Below are 17,923 nucleotides of genomic sequence, written 5' to 3'. Positions count from 1 at the left end.
ATAAGAGAATTCTTTAAAAAACAAAAAATCTTAGTGATCACAAACTTTTGAATGGCAGTGTAAATACCAATAAAGGTTTATCCATCTATTCATTAGTTGTATTTTTATATCACATCGCTATGAAAAATATGTAAATGCTTGCTAATATTACTCATAAGGAAAGGAAAGGAGGTGATGTGAGGCCAAGTATGGTGACCCATACTAGGAAATTGTGCTCTGCATTTAACCCATCCAATTTAACCCATCCATCATTTAACCCATCCAAGTGCACACACACAGTAGTGAGCACACACACCGTGAACACACACCTGCTGCCCACTGCTGGTGCCTTCGGTGCCTTGCTCAAGGGATCCCTGCCTTACCTGAGACTCGAACCCGCAACCTTTGGGTTACAAGTCTGACTCTCTAACCATTAGGCCACGGCTGCCCCTTGTATAACTACATTCTAAAACTGATGCATTCATAATGTTGATTTTGAAAGTTTATGTTGTTTTGTTCCATAGCCTCAGACAGATGCAGAGAAGCATTCAGCGGCTGAACGCAACACTGTTTGGACCGGTGATGAGGTCAAGATGAAGTCTGACGGGGGTTTGGATTGTGGCATCAAAATGGAAGCGGGTCTGAAGTGGCGGCGGAACCCTTCGGATGATTTGGAGGAGTCGGATAAGAGCAGCTCTGGACGGAAAACAGCACCTATCTCTCAGACAGGCTCCTGGAGGAGGGGCATGAGCGCACAGGTGGGCGTGACTGCGCCACGGACGAAAAGTACAACCGGAACCACGGGATCTGGTGTGATTAAAACACAAGGCACAAGTAGGTGTTCTGTTTAAAAGTGCATTGAAAACATTGCAACTGTAACTGGTCTGTGATGTTTGTTTGTAGGCTTGGAATTCAGAAAAAAATGATTCATGGCTGCATGAGTAATCAAAAAAAAGAAAAGAAATTGCAGTTTTGCTCAGTGTGATTGAATCAAATATACATGCTCCATTTTTCTAAGTAAATCATGGCACTATTTTCAATAACACGTGAGCAGCTCATGACCCAGAGCTTTCAGTGTCTCGAAGCAGCTCGGTTCACAGTAAATGCTCCATTCCTTCATCTGTCTGACTTTGAATCTATTTGACTTTGAATCAATTGCGAACAAAATAACCACCAACCATCTTCCCAAATCTGTAATAAACTTAATGACTTAAAAACCAGCTGTTGGTTTCTTTAGAAGCTTTAAGGACTCTTTATGGTTTTCTGCCAAAATAAAAACTTGATGGATTAATTGATGGATAATTTTAGAAATGAAAAAAAGTAAAATTTGTGTATTATATAGTACATTATAGAATTATTATAATATATTATAACATTGTAATTTAATTTTAAAGTTGTACTTTAAATAGTTTTCTTAAATACATTTTCTTTACAATAGCAGTGTTTGTTATTTTGTTTTATTATTGTTATAATATAGTCATAATAATATATGTAATCAAAAAAGGTTCTGGCCAAATTGTGCAACCTTAAAAATATTTAAAAAATTTAAACATTGTAAATCACAATCACATGTGTATTTGTTGTAATGTAAAATACTTTTTCTTAATTAAATACATTATTTAAATTATTACAATTAAATTATTTATAAATAAATACATTGTTTATATTATTATTATTATTATTGCATAGTCATACTAATATATGTTATACATTTTAAATCACAATAACATTTGTATCTGTTGTACTGTAAAATACTCTCTCTTAATTAAATATATTATTTGTAATTATTACAAATAACTTATTTGTAAATAAATAAATTATTTATAAATTATAATTATTATTATAGTGTCATGTTAATATATGTAATAAAAAAGAGTCTTGCCAAATTGTGCAACCCTAAAATCTTTCACAACAAACCTGTAGTTGTTTTAATTTATTTTAGTTTAGTTTAGTATATTTTTTTATTGAACATTTTAAATCATAGTAACAATTTAATCTGTTGTACTGTAAAATATTTTTTTCTTAATTAAAAAATTATTTTAAATGATTAAAAATAATCAGATAAAATATCAGAAAAATCGCTATTTGACAGCCCCCCCTCAGCCCAAGTCATGCAGCCCTTGTTTCATTTAATCACACACAGTGTTGACATTATCTGCAAGTTTTATGCATTATCAACTCCTCCAGCTGTAACATTCTTTTGTCTGATAGGTAAAACAGATGATGCTAAGGTCTCCGAAAAAGGCCGCATATCTCCCAGTTCCAACATCGTCCAGCATTCCTCCTCCGACGCCGGTCGAAGCAGCGGAGACGAAGCCAAGAAAACGCTCGCAGGCCGAGTCCCCACAAGCACCTTTGGGTTCAAGAAGCCCAACGGCGTCCACGGCCAGGCCACTGTGGTAACAACCTCCAGCATCACTCTGGTGACAGCGAGCGGTGCCACCATTACCAGCGGCTCTGCCACCTTGGGGAAGATTCCCAAATCCTCTGCCTTTCTGGTTGGTGGGAGAGGGTCATTAAAAGGGGCTGTGGATGGTTTGCTGCCTCCTCAGGAGGATGGCTACCTGTCACCCAGTGCTCGTTCAACACTGCAGTACCGAAGTCTACCTCGACCCTCCCGCTCCGGAGCCGCAGCCCGCAATGGAAACCGTTCATCCACAAGCAGTATTGAGTCAAGCCTACTTTCCCGAACTCCTGTCCTTACTGCTGCCACGACTAGTAAACCGAGAGATTCTGGCACTAAAACCAACGGGCATGTAAACCCAGCCAATCAAACGGACAAGGAAAAAGGCGTGGCAACAGAGGTTGACAACCTGAGAACCAATCCGATCGTTTCGGGAGGAGGAGCAGCAACTGTTCCACAAACAGCAAGACAGGGAAACAAGTATAGCGAGGTCTCATCTCCAACATTGAGAAGGTACAAAAAGAGACAGGGGTAACATGACCACACACAGAATTTCACCCTCATAAACCAGAGTTTTCATTGACGCTTCCTCAATTAATGGCTTCATTCATCTTCTCGGGCCCCTCTTAAATAGCCAAACATGTGAAAGGAGGAATGAGTTTCTGTAACCTCCTCCAGCTCCGTGATTAGACGCTCTCTGAAGCTGTTTACATAACCTGCTTTATGACGGTCTCTAGGGTGGCTCAAGTTTCTCTCTAAGCTGCTCATGTTATTGATGAGCAAAGTGCTTTTAATCTTTATCCACTATTTTTAAGGATAGGACTATTTTTTTTCCCTTTAGCTTTAGGGTTAAAAGAGACATAGTGAACATTAAAGGCTGGAAATAAACAGAAATACCGAAACATGTCCTCATTGTTTTGGTAGTGACAAAAGGGAACACATAATTCTTATATTTGGTGGAAATAAACTAAATTTAAGAACAGTTTTTTTGTATATTAGTATGTTTTAGTAGTGTTTTAGTATAAGTTAAAACTCTGTAATGTGATGTGGTTGCTACCAAAACGTTACATCACTTCCGAAAATGTGCAGTCACTACCGAAACATGGGATGTTTTCTCAAAAATAAAGTATACTGAATTATCAACTAAAATGTTATGATAGTGTTTGGTTCAATTTATATTCAGGCTAATTAATCCTTAAATTTGAAATCAATATGATCAACTCTTTGTCTTTTACAAAGAAAAATTGGATTCAGAATACAACAAATTCATAAATTATACTTGAAATATTGTTACAAATGTAATTGGTATTGATTTACCTCTGAAAATGTTTTTATAAAATAGTGAAAAAGTATATTCACAATGTAGATGTAAGCTTAATCTTAATAGGTCAGTATAACCCTTATAATTAAATAAATATTTCTGCGTTTCAGTAGTGACAAATATTCCAAAACTTTCTGAAAATCAAATATGAGAATTAAATGCACAATTAGTAGAAATGTGTACCTTGGATATTATACAATTTGCGTACATACACGTTTTTTGGAAAAATACATTTTTTCAATGCGTTTCCAACTCTGAATGTAGAATGGCCCATACATGTACATGATTTCTCAGTATCTGTTTTGCTATTATGCTCTATTATGTACGTATGTATGAATGTTTGTTTGTTTTTATTATATTCTCTTTCTCTTTCTTTATCTCTCAGACTTTTTGGTGGTAAGTCTGCTAAACAAGCCCCGGTCACCACTGCAGAGAGCATGAAAAACTCGGTGGTCATCTCCAACCCCCACGCTACCCTTGGGCACACCCAGTCCTCCGGTGGGCCCTTGGACTCCCCCTCCACTGTACCAGGCAGCGGCGGCAGCAGTCCCCTGTATGGAGGTCGTGGCGCCAGCATAGGGGGCAGCGAACAAGCTTCGAGTCCCGGTTCGGTGTACTCAACCGGCACTGGGACCTGGGGCACCACCATCAGCAGCTCTTCGGCTCTCGGCTACCCCTCCGTCAGCAGCATGCACACCAGCAGCGAGTCCATCGACATGTCGGTGGGCAGCGGGCATCATCGAGATGATGTTCACCCAGTAATGATGCGAACGGGTAGTGCCAAGACAGGCATGTCAGAGAGGTGAGTGTGGGACAGAAAAGGAAAAAACTTTAGTGAAGATTAAAACTTTTCAAAAGTTTTTCTCGCAATTGCAAGGTTGTATCTTCGTAAGATTTCTCAGAATTGTGTGATATAAACTCAGAATTCTGACTTATAGTCAGAATTGCATTATATAAACTCGAAATTGTGAGTTATAGTCAGAATTGTGTGATATAATAAATTTTTGGTTCTCGCCGATCAGACTTTTTTCAGAATTGCGAGATACAAACTCACCATTGTGAGAAATAAAGTAAGAATTGTGGGAGTAAAACTCACAGTGCTGACTTTTTTTCTCACAATTCAGATTTTTTTCTCAGAATTGCATAATATAAACTCACAATTACAAGTTATAGTCAGAATTGCATGATATAACTCAATTTTTGGTTATAACGTCAGAATTGCAAGATATAAACTCGCCGATCAGACTTTTTTTTTTAGAAATACGAGATACAAACAATTGTGAGTTATAGTCAGAATTGCATGATATAAACTTGCAATGCTGACCTTTTTCTTGCAAATGCAAGTTTGTCTCACAATTCTGACTATAACTCACAATTGTGAGTTTATATCACGCAATTCTGACTTTATTTCTCACAATAGCAAGTTTATTTCTCGCAATTCTGACTTTTTCTCAGAATTGCATGATATAAACTCAGAGATTTTAGTTATAAAGTCAGAATTGCAATATATACTCACCAATCTGACTTTTTCTCAGAGATATAAACCTGCAATTGCAAGTTATGGATCAAGATTGTGAGAAAATTCTGCAATTCTTTGCAATTCTAAGAAAAAAGTCAGAATTGCGAGATAAAAAGTTACATTTTTTATTCTTTATCCAATGGTAGAAGCAGGCTTCCTCAAAATACAAATAAATAAATAAACAAAACAAAAGCTTTTTAGTAAGTTTGTTAAAAAACCCAGTTGATGGATAAACTTTAAGTTAACTTTATGTTGAAAGGTAAACTTCAGGTTTACAATTTTAAATTGAACAAGCGTCTACTATCACAGTGCTCAGAATAACAACACTTTATCAAGTTTAAGAACATGATACTGCAGTGTGGAAGCCTCTTGGGGTGTCTCTAATTCTGTATTCATCTCTTCTCCAATGCTCTTTTTGTCTATCAACCCTCTCCTCTCCCCTCTACTTTCCCCAAGTCCCCTCTCCTCTCCCTCTGCCAGTCCTAAATTCAGCCGTAACACATTGCCCCGGAAGCAAGACAGGTAAAATGTCCGATAGCTTTTGAGTCCGCTTATGCTGCTTTTTAATAATGACATGGCTTTGTGTCTTTGTGTTTGCGTAATGTTAACGTTTTAAAGACCCCATGCAATCAAAAGTGGGGTTTTGTGGCTTTTAGTCCACGTCTCTTAATTTTGAGGCCATTTATATGCTAAATCCTGTTGGAATCACATAGTTTGTGATAGAAGTGTCAGGTGAGGTTTCGCAGGTTTGTGGCATAAACTAAAGGCTACTGGCTGTTTAAAAAAAGGGACTTCCTGTTTAAATAGGAAATATGTCAACACATCAACATGATGCAGAACTGTGATTGTCAAACCGTTTCATGTGGGCTTTATTTATTTACCCTTGTTGACACTTGCGACACCTAGTGGTAAAAACCATGACAAGACAGCTTGTTTGCTTTATGATAAACGTGACAGTGCAGATCAAGATCTGTTTTTGTTTTTTGAGTTCTAGATGAGTCAAAATACAGATCAAAGGATAATCATCTTTAATAGCGCAATTATAATTTCATTAAACCTTATTATCTGTCTGGACCAACCCCTCATTATTGAGTAGGCTCCACATGTTCCTCTTCTTCCCCGCTGTTCCATTGCATCTCTCTCAGTGATAGAAGCACGCTTTCCAAGTGGGGACTCAAGTACAGGTGCATTGTGGGAATATGCAGAATCCTGCACACTTTGCTTATTGCACTGGCACTCACGTTCTCCTTCTTTCTGTTCTATCCCTTTCTCTTTCTTGCACATGCTTCTGTGTTTAATATGCCGTGTGGCCACAGTTTTAATTTTGAGCACTGTTTTCTGTTGCAGTTTTGGTGTGAGCGCATGGCACTTGTCACTTTTTGTAGAGTTCGTTTTACATTATGGAGTACTATATGTGAATTAGCAGCTTTTTTGGACATTTCTGTTGTTCCTCCCACAGTTTTATTAATTTTCTGTCTGCATTATGTGAGCAAACTTGTACCCAAATTTGTATCTGTAACTCTGTTTACACTTACATTATTGCAAACTGGTGATGAATTCTAGTAATTCTTCATACTATGAACATGTTTTTTTTATTTTAGTTTTTTTTTTGTAAATGCAAAGTATATATTACACATTGACAGGATTTCTTAACAGATATCTTAATATGTAAAATATGACATTTTATATACACTACCATTCAAAAGGTTGGGGTCAGTGAGATTTTTTATTTATTTATTTATCTTTTAAGTCTTAAAAAAAATTAAAAATATTATGATAGTAATATTCTGAAACATTATTGCATTTATTTATTTCTGATGGCAAAGCTGAATTTTCAACAGCCATTACTTCAGTCTTCAGTGTCACATGATTCTTCAGAAATAATTCTGATATGCTGTTCAAGAACTACTTTTAATTACTTTCAGTGTTTTTTTTTTATGAATAGAAAAGATTTATTTTAAATAGAAATCTTTAAATCTTATACATGTTTTATAAATGTTTTACTTTTGGTCAATTTAATTTTTCCTTGCTTAATATTAGTGTTTATGTCTTTCAAATTAACTTTTGAATGGTAGTGTGAATATATCATATTTAAAATGAAATACAAAAAATATATATAATATTAAAAATTAGAATCAATAAAATGACTTTTTATGTATTAAAAATGGTCTTATTTCTTCCCAAATTGCTCAGGTGTCAGATATTTTTGACATTTTTGACAGATATTTTCCTCTTGTTGCAGGTATGGCCCTTCATCACAACTGCGTCAGGAGGAGGCACGTGATTGGCTGCGCTCACATTCGGCTGGTGGATTGCAGGACTCAGCCAGTAACTCTCCCTTCTCCACTGGTTCCAGTTTGACGTCACCCTCTGGAACACGGTTTAACTTTGCTCAACTTGGTAAAATGCATATAACATTTTCTGTCTATAGTCTGTTACGATTATTTGAGTGATGTTTTTCAGAAATATATATTACTTTTAGACTCAAGTGTGCACTTTGCATTAGTTTAAAAAAGGCTAAAATATTTTAAATATTGCTGGTCATTTTCCCAAAGAGTTTGTCTGAAATTATAGTACAAGCAGCAGACCATACTAGAAGTGACTCTGTCATTTTTACTATTATTATTGATCTTGTCTTGATTATGTGTCATTGTGTGTTACTTACAGGAAGCCCCACCACAGGTGCTCAGATTAATCTAGCCAGCCTGCGCAACAACAGCCTGACCAATCAGGACAACCCGCTGGACAGTCATAGTGATTCCCGTCTGCGCAACTCCTGCATGTCGCTGGACGAGAAGACCCGCACCATGAGCCGGTCGGGATCCTTCAGAGACGGGTTCGAGGAAGGTGAGAAAAATAAATGTAAGAGACAGTGGATTCATATATGCCCTTCTCTACTTTGGACATGTTAAATTTGATTCATGCAGTCATAATCCTCAAATCTTCCACATTAGCTCTTCTGAAAATACTTTTTAAGTCAGTATCCTACCTGAAAAAGAAAGCCCATAAGTGAATGATTTGGAAATTACAACGGCATGAGCGGCACTCAAAATAGCACTAACTATATGAGCAATAACTCTTATAAACCACAAAAGTGTTTGACATTGTTACTAAGCTAATAACAAACATGAATAATACATAACACACAAAAAGCTGTGTGAAATGGCAGTTTATAGTAAGATTGATGTATTTATGTTAGTATGTTTCAATATTTTTTTTCCAATGCAGTGAATTCTGGGATGATGACTGCACACAAATGTGTTGCAATTTGGCCAGAACAAGATATCTTAGAAGGCAGCATTATTTTGTTGTCTAAGTTTTAGAAGAGTCTATGTGTCAGTACCAGTACTATATGTAGCACCCATCAGAAAATCACAATCAGGAAAATGTTGTCTAGCTTAGCAGCTCACTCATTGTTCTTAAAGACAATACAAGATAGGCTTTTATAAAAAAAAAAAAAGAAGGTAAATATCTGCAACAGCTTGACAGCTTGAACTTCGTGCTGAAATACAACTCACAGACAACTGAATCCAGCATAAGCCCATCTGTTGATCCTCAGTCTATTCACCCATTAGACTAAATCGGCAATCTCTGTTCTCCTCTCCTCTTCTGTTTTCAGTGACAGACGTCAAGTCTTTTTGAATAATCGTTGTGTACCTAAAGCTTTATGTTACATTTCAAGTCGTTACAATTTTCCACTCAGCCCGGACCACCTGTTCATCCATTTACCTGTTATGAGTCTCTCCTTTAAGAACAGGAAAATGTTTACCAGAGATGGTTAAGCCATAAACGAAAATTGTAAAGATGACACTTGCGGCACAGTAACCCAGTATTGCCCAACTGTGCCTTTTGTAACATCTGAAACCAAATACAGGTTTAAAGCCATGTACGTTCTCTTCAGAATCAAAATATGATACAGTGTGTGTTCCACGGACAGCGGACTGAACTCTGTGACTCTGAAACACGAGTGTCATAAAAGTCCCTTAGGGATTGTGGGAACAGGTTTAAGAGAGGACTTGATCCACACACAGGAAGTAAAAAAAAGATACATTACATATCCTCAGCCTCAGGCAATAGTGATCTGTCTATATATTTATGTATCTGATAGATAGACTGATAGATAGAGAATGATTGACAGACAGATCTGTCTGTCTGTCTGTCTGTCGGTCTGTCTACACTACAGTATATATCTCTCTAAATTTATGTCGTTATCTATCGATCTGTCCGTCTGTCTGTCGTTATCTCTCTGTCTGTCTGTCTGTCTGTCTGTCTGTCTGTCTGTCTGTCTGTCTGTCTGTCTGTCTGTCTATTTATCTATCTCTCTATCTGTCGTTATCTGTTTGTCTGTCTGCTCAGTTCAGGTAGCTTTATTGGCATGACATTTGTTACGGTATTGCCAAAGCATTTTATATACAGAGTATAATAACATCAAGGTAATAAAACAGACAATAAATCAGAGAAAATATAATAAATATATTAAATTAAATACAATAAATAAACATAAAAACAGCAGACAGCATTTCTAATATTGATTATAATAATGACAGATATATAATAAACATTATATATGTCTGTCTGTCTGTCTGTCTGTCTTTATTGGCCAGGTATGCTTACATAGAATTAAATTATGCTTACATATGAATTAAATAGTAATCATAGGCTACGTTTACATTAATCCGGATACATTTGAAAACGGAGTTTTCATTTTAAAACGTCCACACTAGTGTTTCCAAGCGTTTTCCAAAAGTTTCTCATCCACACTGAAACGTAGGAAAACGTCTCGGGTTACGTATGTAACCTTAGTTCCCTGAGGACAGGGAACGAGACGCTGCGTCCTGGTTCAGGACACTTTGGGAACTGCCTTCAGCATGACCGGTTCTGAAACAAATGTATAGAACAACGACAGTGAACTTGACACTGGCCGGCGCCAGCCTGTGACATCATCAACAGGCGCCTGCTAGTATAAAAGCAGGTGCCTGAGAGCACAACACCATCTTTTTGTCGGACGGAGGTCTGTGCAGGGCCCGAGGCATGGCCCTGAGACGCAGCGTCTCGTTCCCTGTCCTCAGGGAACTAAGGTTACATACGTAACCCGAGACGTTCCCTTCCGGAGGGAACTCTACGCTGCGTCCTGGTTCAGGACACTTTGGGAACGCTTATACCAACGCCGCCATGCCGAGGGATAGGTGATCAAACTGACTGAATGAGGAGTCAAGAAGGAAATCACCCCTGCATCAGCGAGAGTCGCTGGGGCCCAGTGACCTGCCACGGCTAGCCCGGCTACCTGTGCACACAACTCTCAAGCGTGGAGGCCTAGAGGAAGCCTACTACACTTAGCTCCCTAAGTGAAGGAGCTCATAAACGCCCTGACCATAAGGGGCGGAGTTTAGGGAATGGAGGTCTCGGCAGGGCGAACGCCTGCTCTAGGGACCTGACAACATTCAGTGCTACAGGTATAGATGGAATGGAGGCTTCATAAAAGACTCTCTAGAAGAGAGGAAGCCTGACAACATTCAATCCACTAGCTCTTAGGAGTGGAGGTCTCAAATAACCCTCCAGTGAGGGGAGACCTAGCTACACTCACGCTTGAAAGTACTAGAAGCGGAGCCTCTGGAGAATGGAGGCTTCATAAAAGACTCTCTGAAAAGAGAGGAAACCTGACAACATTCCATCCACTAGCTCTTTAGGAATGGAGGTCTCAAAATAACCCTCCAGTGAGGGGAGACCTGGCTACACTCACGCTTGAAAGTACTGAAAGCGGAGCTTCTGGAGAATGGAGGCTTCATAAAAGACTCTCTGAAAGAGAGGAAACCTGACAACATTCCATCCACTAGCTCTTAGGAGTGGAGGTCTCAAATAACCCTGCCGTGAGGGGAGACCTGGCTACACTCACGCCTAGAAGTACTGGAGGCGGAGCCTCTGGAGAACGGAGGCTTCACAGAAGACTCTCTAAAAGGAGAGGAAACCTGACAACGTTCAGTCCACCAGCTCTTAGGAGTGGAGGTCTCACTAGCCCTTCAGTGAGGGGAGACCCGGCTACACTCACGCCCGGAGGAAAAAGCCTATACTCGACACTGGGGGTATTCAGTGAGGCTGTATAGCCTATGCAACCCGAACTACCCGAGTGGAGCTTCTGCTCAGAGGGAATCTACAGAGTGGAGGTCTCATGACCTAACTACACTTGACACTGACGACGGCCTGTGAGGCTGAATAGCCTGTGCAGCAGGCCTGTCTAAGTGGAGATTTCCCGAGGAGTGGAGGCTTCGCCGAAAGGAAGCCTGGCAACACTCTGTGAGTGAGGCTGGCAATGTTCTGCGAGCAGCAGAAGGACTCTAAGAGTGGAGGTCCCAAGACCTACTACACTTCAACACTGCAGGCGTTCATCGAAGCTGAACAGCCTAAACGACAGTACTGCCTGAGTGGAGTCTGGAGAGTGGAGGCTTTCTAAAGAGGGAGCCTAACACACCTCCGTGCTTAGCAAGGAAGAACTCTGAGAGTGGAGGTCTCATGACCTAGCTACACTCTAGCCTTGAAGGTCATCCGTGAGGCTGACTAGCCTGTGCGACAGAAATACCTTCATTTTGGAGCTCTTCTGGAGAGTGAGGCCTGAGGAGGCCCGACACTCAATCCTGCTAGCAGCGCTATCTGGATTGGAGCTGGAAAACTAAAAGGTTTTTGAGAAAAACCAGCTCAGAGAGTGGACACGGAGGAACCCTGCGTGGTCCAAGGGAGAAAGGAACCTGCCTTTACGGGAGGGACCTTACCATGAGTATGGATTTTAGTGAAGTGCCTGAATAGTGCACTTACCACTCACGTGGATTTCAGAGAATGCTCAAAGACTTGCGTGAGCAAACACCACAAATGTGGTTTTGAGTAGGTGTCCTAAGCATAGCGAGGATCACCAGATTTGCAGTCTCTAGGCGATAGCGGAGCCTGAAAGCGGAGCTTCTGGAGAGGGGAGGCTTCAGCAGAAAGACTCTCTAAGCGAGAGGAGGCCTACGACGCTCTCCCTAGGAAACTCTTCAGAGTGGAGGCCTCAGGTAAAGCGCTCTAGGCGAGGGGAGGCCTGACTACACTCGACGCTCAAGAAAAGGCAGATACTCACAGTCAGAGCCAATAATGAAAAATCTCATTTATCATCTAGCTCTGTGTAGTGGAGGCTCCGAGACTACATCTCCAAGGAGAGAAGCCTACAACACTAGTTTTTGGTGAGTGGAAGACTGCACTCCCCCAAAAAATAGTCAGCGAGGCACTCATGGGCCTGCCAGCTGCTATAACTGTGAGAGTGAAGGTCTCAGTACTGTTGGCTGTGACAGAGGGAGACCTATTACACTGTGCTATCACTTAGACACCTGTATTAACCCGGGTGATAGCAGAACCCGGAAGCGGAGCTTTCAGTGAGGGAGGCTTTAAGCTCTCGAACATAACAAGCCTGACGACGCTCAACTGAGGAAGCTCTATCGAGTGGAGGCCTTGGAATACACGCCCTCTCATAGAAGGGAGGCCTACTTTGTTTTACACTCAACGCTTGTAGTGACAGGTCCACGGAAAGAGTTCACAAGCTGCCTTAACCTTGTGTTCTCCCGGCCTGTATTTCTGGGAAGTGGAGGCTTAACAGAAACACCTCACGTAGAGGGAGCTCTACGCTTGATACACGCTTGAATATTTTATTAAAGTGTCTTTACTGTTCACATACCGGGCCAACAGATGGAGCCTAGGTCTCATCGTTGGCCCAGCCCCGGAGTCAAGGGGTTAAAGGAAGGGGCAGGTAGCCCCAAACTGGCGACCTGGCCTCGTCTCTGGCCCTTGGGCCAGGACGGGCCTGGTTTCCCCCCGGTGTTTAGGTGGAGGCGTGGACCGGCAAGGGATGCAAACCCCCGGGGCTCGGTCCAGATCTTTCAGCAGATCAGCCTGGTGCGCCTCTGCAACACTGCCATCGTGTGCAGAGGAGCACCGGCCACTGCCGCATATGTGCCTTTGGAGCCTTCAGGGTCGATGTCCCTCGCTCTGAGAGATAGTTCGCAACCGTCAGCGAGAGACATCGTCACATATCCGCGCCCGTGCATTCCCTCGACATCAGCATGATTCACATGCCGATGCCTGTGAATGCGGGCTGAATATGGCCTGTCCCATTCCCTCTCGATCTCTTAAGCAGATCAGGAAGGAATGGGAGGCTCACAGGAGTTGGCTTTGTCATGGCCCGGAAGAAGCCGCTCGTCTAGTCTGCCGAGAGCGGCCTCTTCCCTCGCGGGCTTCCACTGCAGATACAAGTGGGCAGCCGCGCGGTCCATAACAGACATCAACTCTTCATATGCGGGGCAGAGAGGCTGCATGGGCTCAAACGAGCTCATATTTGTTCCATTTCAACCTCCTGCTCGCCCTGGCTTGAAGCCAAAAGAGCACTCGCTGCAGAACCGGAGGATGTGAGAGACAACACATCATCCGCTAGCAGCGCATTCTCGTCTCCGGCTAACGTGCGCGAGCGATTAAACGCTCTCTCAAACTCGTCAGCCAGCTCCACCCGTGAGCCCCGCAATCTCAGCCGCCGAGCAGCCTCAGCTGTGGCGGGACCGGAGCAGCGTGGGGCAGATGGATGGCCCGATTCCCTCGAGAAAAGGGCCAGACGAGAACGGAGTTTCTTCAAAGTGAAACTCTCACAATGAACGCGCTCCGCTCTTCTAGAGCCGAGCGCGCGTGCTCTTACACCTAAACACACCAAACAAAAGGTCGTGTGCGTCATCAAGTGTCAGATTTCTCTGACACGGATCCGCACACTTCCTAAACAGTTTTCTTTCTCTAGGCATCGCTGTACTCACTCGTTTAGAACAGAGGACTCTGAAGACAAAAAGATGGTGTTGTGCTCTCAGGCACCTGCTTTTATACTAGCAGGCGCCTGTTGATGATGTCACAGGCTGGCGCCGGCCAGTGTCAAGTTCACTGTCGTTGTTCTATACATTTGTTTCAGAACCGGTCATGCTGAAGGCAGTTCCCAAAGTGTCCTGAACCAGGACGCAGCGTAGAGTTCCCTCCGGAAGGGAACATCAAATTCGCCTTACTGCGCATGCTTAAAGCCTCCAAAATTATACAGACGTTATAAGTTTTCACACAATTCTTCTGGCTGGATAATTTACGGAAATATCTCATCATCCACTGACGCGTCTATATCACGCTCATTCATATTTTATCTGAAAAGCAGTTGTCGTCATGTTTTGCAGGACAGCAACTGTGAGTAAATTTTCTGTCATCATTTTAGGACTGTAATTTGAAGAGTGTACAAGGTAAATCTCTTAAGCAGCAGTATGACAGTGAATAGCACAGACACAATTACTGGTGTAAACATAGACATCTATTGGTACAAAATGCGTCACATGACTATAAATATGCGTCATCGTTAAAGCTCCGTTTTCACAGTCCACACTACAACGTGAAAACGGCGTTTTCAAATTTATCCACTTTGGCCGGAGTTTTTAGAAATAATCGTTTTCTGTGATAAAAACGGGGTTTTCGTGTAAATGAGAAGCCAAACCGCAGGGAAATATCTGCGTCTTCGCTTCGTGTAAACGGGGCCATAATCATTCAGTACTGTAAGTACGATGTGCCATGTTTCTTTGGTGTGTAGGGCTATGTCTTTCCAAAACAAACAGAACCATGTAGTTAATAACATGTAAGACACATAATGAATTTCTCTTTCCCTAAACCATCCACCCCATCCCTCTCTCACCCACATTATCTCTGTTTTGGTTTTCTGGGTGGTCCTCAGCCGTGTTTATAAGCGCCGCTGCTCTTTCATTCTAACATCTATAACTCCGCCCACATCACACCCAGCCAGCCATTTGGCTTTCCCTCAGGGCTGATATGGCATCATGAGGAAGTGCCAGGCGACCCGTGGGTGGACTGTGGTTGGGCTGGTGTCTGTGATTTGTTTGGGAAATGATTTGGAGTCACACCCCTGAACTTGCAGTCACGATCAGCGTTACCGTCTGTTATTACCTCTGATGAGTCACATCTTGTCAGGGCAGGTGAAAGTTTAATTAGAGGTTTGGTTGTTAGACACAGTGTGTGTGGGTTGATGCTTTTGTCTGTGTTTGTTTGTCTGGGGAGGTTAGCCGGGGGTTAACGTTGCATTTAGGTGTTTTGAAAGTAAACATTCAGTGTAATCATTTCTGTGTACTTAAGAATCTACCATTTCAGTAGTAGTAATTTTAGTGTTAAAATACACAGATTTTCTCTGCCTGCTGCATATGATGGGGGTTTTTGTTATGTTGCCTAGCAACAGTCTGTTACATCCCAAAATTAGAACAGTTTCTTAAATACTATACATTTATGTGTTTCTCTGTTTAGTTCATGGATCATCCCTCTCACTGGTGTCCAGCACCTCTTCTGTCTATTCGACGGTGAGTTTTTGTTAAAACTTGTTTTATTAAAAATATTTGTATATATTTTATGTTTTACCAATTTTGTTTTTTATGTTAGTTTCATACAACTTCCATAGTAAAACATGAAAATTCCAAATCATACAATCTGAACAGCAAATTTTGTCAAATGTATTCATTATAAGCTAAATGCCGGTGCTTAAATAGGATCAAGTGAAGTGCACCACACCTCCAGATGGGCGGCTCTACTTACCTCCGGAGGTGTTTTAAAAACACTCTCTCTTTCTGGTGCACGTGTAGCGAGTCTTCAGTTCAAATGAGGTTGACTTGAGGAAGAGAGGAGGTAGTTGGGTAGTACAGATTCATTTAGAAAGGATCAGATTTACTAAATTACAAAGAGTGGAAAATCATGATGATGGCGACTCTCTCTATGGGGGGAGCTGTGACTTCTTGGGGATACACGGTAGGAAACGTAGTTTTACTCTTATTCTTTAAAACTCATTCATACTTAGTTAAATGACAATAAATAGGAAACTAATGATCTGTACTGACTTGAAAAGTGTATCTTGTTGAACTTGGCTAACTGACTCTGCAGTCTGTATTAATGCTGATCTAAAATCAGTGATTTGTGTAAAGGTGGAGGTTGTCAGGTGTGTTTGTTTGTGTATGTGGGTAACAGCTGTCATGCAGAAACATAGTGTCTCTTTGAGCCAAACATGAAATGCTTTGTGGTGCCTTTGAAAGTACAAATTCATTCTGTACCACAGAGTACTGAACGTTCATCAAAAGCCAGATATAATAGCATGGTAATCTTCAGTCACAGAGATAACTAAAGATCTGAGAATTCAAACAAAGCTCTTCTGATTAGAGTTGCATTGACAAAGCCACAACATTGAGTCAGTGTGATCAAACACATTTACAAAAAGCAAGGTTTGATTAAACCGAAACCAGCTAGACGCTGCTGGGTTTGTCCCACATGTCATATGATGCTGTGACGGACAGACAATGCTGCTATTTTAAAGTCACTGTCAGTCTAGCTGTCGACCAGGTGTCAACGGCGAAGAAAATCATTGTGGTGGGTGTCATTACATGCATGTTTGCCAGACGACATACAAAGAGCCCTAGTATGCTATTGTTCTTTAGAGCACTCATTTGTCAGCAAGCATGCTTATTGACCCAAAAATGTACAAATCGGGATAGTATATTGTACATTATCTATAGATTAACATTTAAATAAGCTAACTTGACAATTTTAACTCTTTTGTGCAAAAAGTCAGAAGCTGAAGCTGTAATTACACAAACTGTATTTATTTTAACTCAGATTATTATGGCAATAATATATTGTGAAATAAAATGAAATATTTCTATTAAATAGCTAAAAAGAACCATCTTTACACTCTTTAAAATACATTTTTTTGCAGTGATTCTATAGAAGAACCATTTTTGGTTCCCCAAAGAACCTTTTTAGTGGACAGTTCCTAAAAGAACATTTTAAAACTCTAAAGAACCTTTTCTGCATTTGAAAGGTTCCATAGAACCATTAATTGAACCATTGATGCCAATAAAGAACTTTTATTTTTAAGAGTGTACTAGTGCTCTCACACTTGTGTAGTTTAATGAAGCTTTTTACATATGTGTTTGTGTGGTTATCATTGAAGTGCTTCTGGGTGATTCCCATTGTCTAGTTACCAACTTCCCAGCTAATCTATAAGTCAGTGAATCATATTCAAATGTGTCCAACTTCCTGTTTGTCTGCTCGTCTTCCAGTAGAGATGAGCTCATAAATCACAGGAAAAGGAAAAGTCCCTCTCTAGAGCTTTAGGGTTGTCGTTCTGTTCATTTTCAGGTGTGTGTTGCTATCTCTGGTGTTCATTTTATCCCCTCAGGAGGCAAAGCAGCTCATTTTTCAACTGTTAAACAAGAAAAGGTGTGCAAATAAGCCATTTAAATGTGTCAACTTCTCTGTCTTTTTATTTTAACAGACGGAGGAGAAATCACAGTCAGAGGTGAGCACATGTTTTTCTTTTTTCGCAAAAACAACATACACGCGGCCCCCCACATACCTGTGAAGTGCACTGCCGTCACCTGTAGTGTGTTTATTCACCACCATTGTACTGTTGTGAACACAAACTGTGGGCGGATTTACGCTCGGCTCTCATTTCGCCGCACATCTCTGTGATCTTTACATCCACCTCTATTCTGTACATACACCTGCAAACTGTTTCCCCCCTTTGATACCAAATCACAAAGTTCTCTTTCCGCGACACACCTGGATCCCTTGTGTGTGCCTCCTTTTCCTCTTCTTTTCATCTGCACTTTCAACCCGT

The 17,923-nt window shown here is 41.0% G+C and overlaps 1 protein-coding gene across 4 annotated transcripts in view; it reads left to right on the top strand.

Moving 5' to 3' along the window:
- nav2a (neuron navigator 2a) overlaps positions 1–17,923 on the top strand; it is a 226,426-nt gene that overhangs the window by 188,890 nt on the left and 19,613 nt on the right. Inside the window, exons 13-20 of one of the 4 annotated variants that reach the window (XM_073836403.1) lie at positions 504–813; positions 2,191–2,896; positions 4,090–4,506; positions 5,680–5,745; positions 7,466–7,623; positions 7,891–8,070; positions 15,565–15,617; positions 17,579–17,602. In XM_073836403.1, the coding sequence (XP_073692504.1) occupies positions 504–813; positions 2,191–2,896; positions 4,090–4,506; positions 5,680–5,745; positions 7,466–7,623; positions 7,891–8,070; positions 15,565–15,617; positions 17,579–17,602 (1,914 nt within the window). Of the gene's footprint in view, positions 1–503; positions 814–2,190; positions 2,897–4,089; positions 4,507–5,679; positions 5,746–7,465; positions 7,624–7,890; positions 8,086–15,564; positions 15,618–17,578; positions 17,603–17,923 lie in introns of all 4 variants that reach the window. The other 3 variants (XM_073836402.1, XM_073836405.1, XM_073836404.1) reach the window with 3 other exon arrangements.

Source organism: Garra rufa, chromosome 3, assembly GCF_049309525.1.
Source record: "Garra rufa chromosome 3, GarRuf1.0, whole genome shotgun sequence".
NCBI classification, from domain to species: Eukaryota; Metazoa; Chordata; class Actinopteri; order Cypriniformes; family Cyprinidae; genus Garra; species Garra rufa.
The sequence above is the reverse complement of the archived record's forward strand: the minus strand, read 5'-3'. Positions and strand labels throughout refer to the sequence as shown.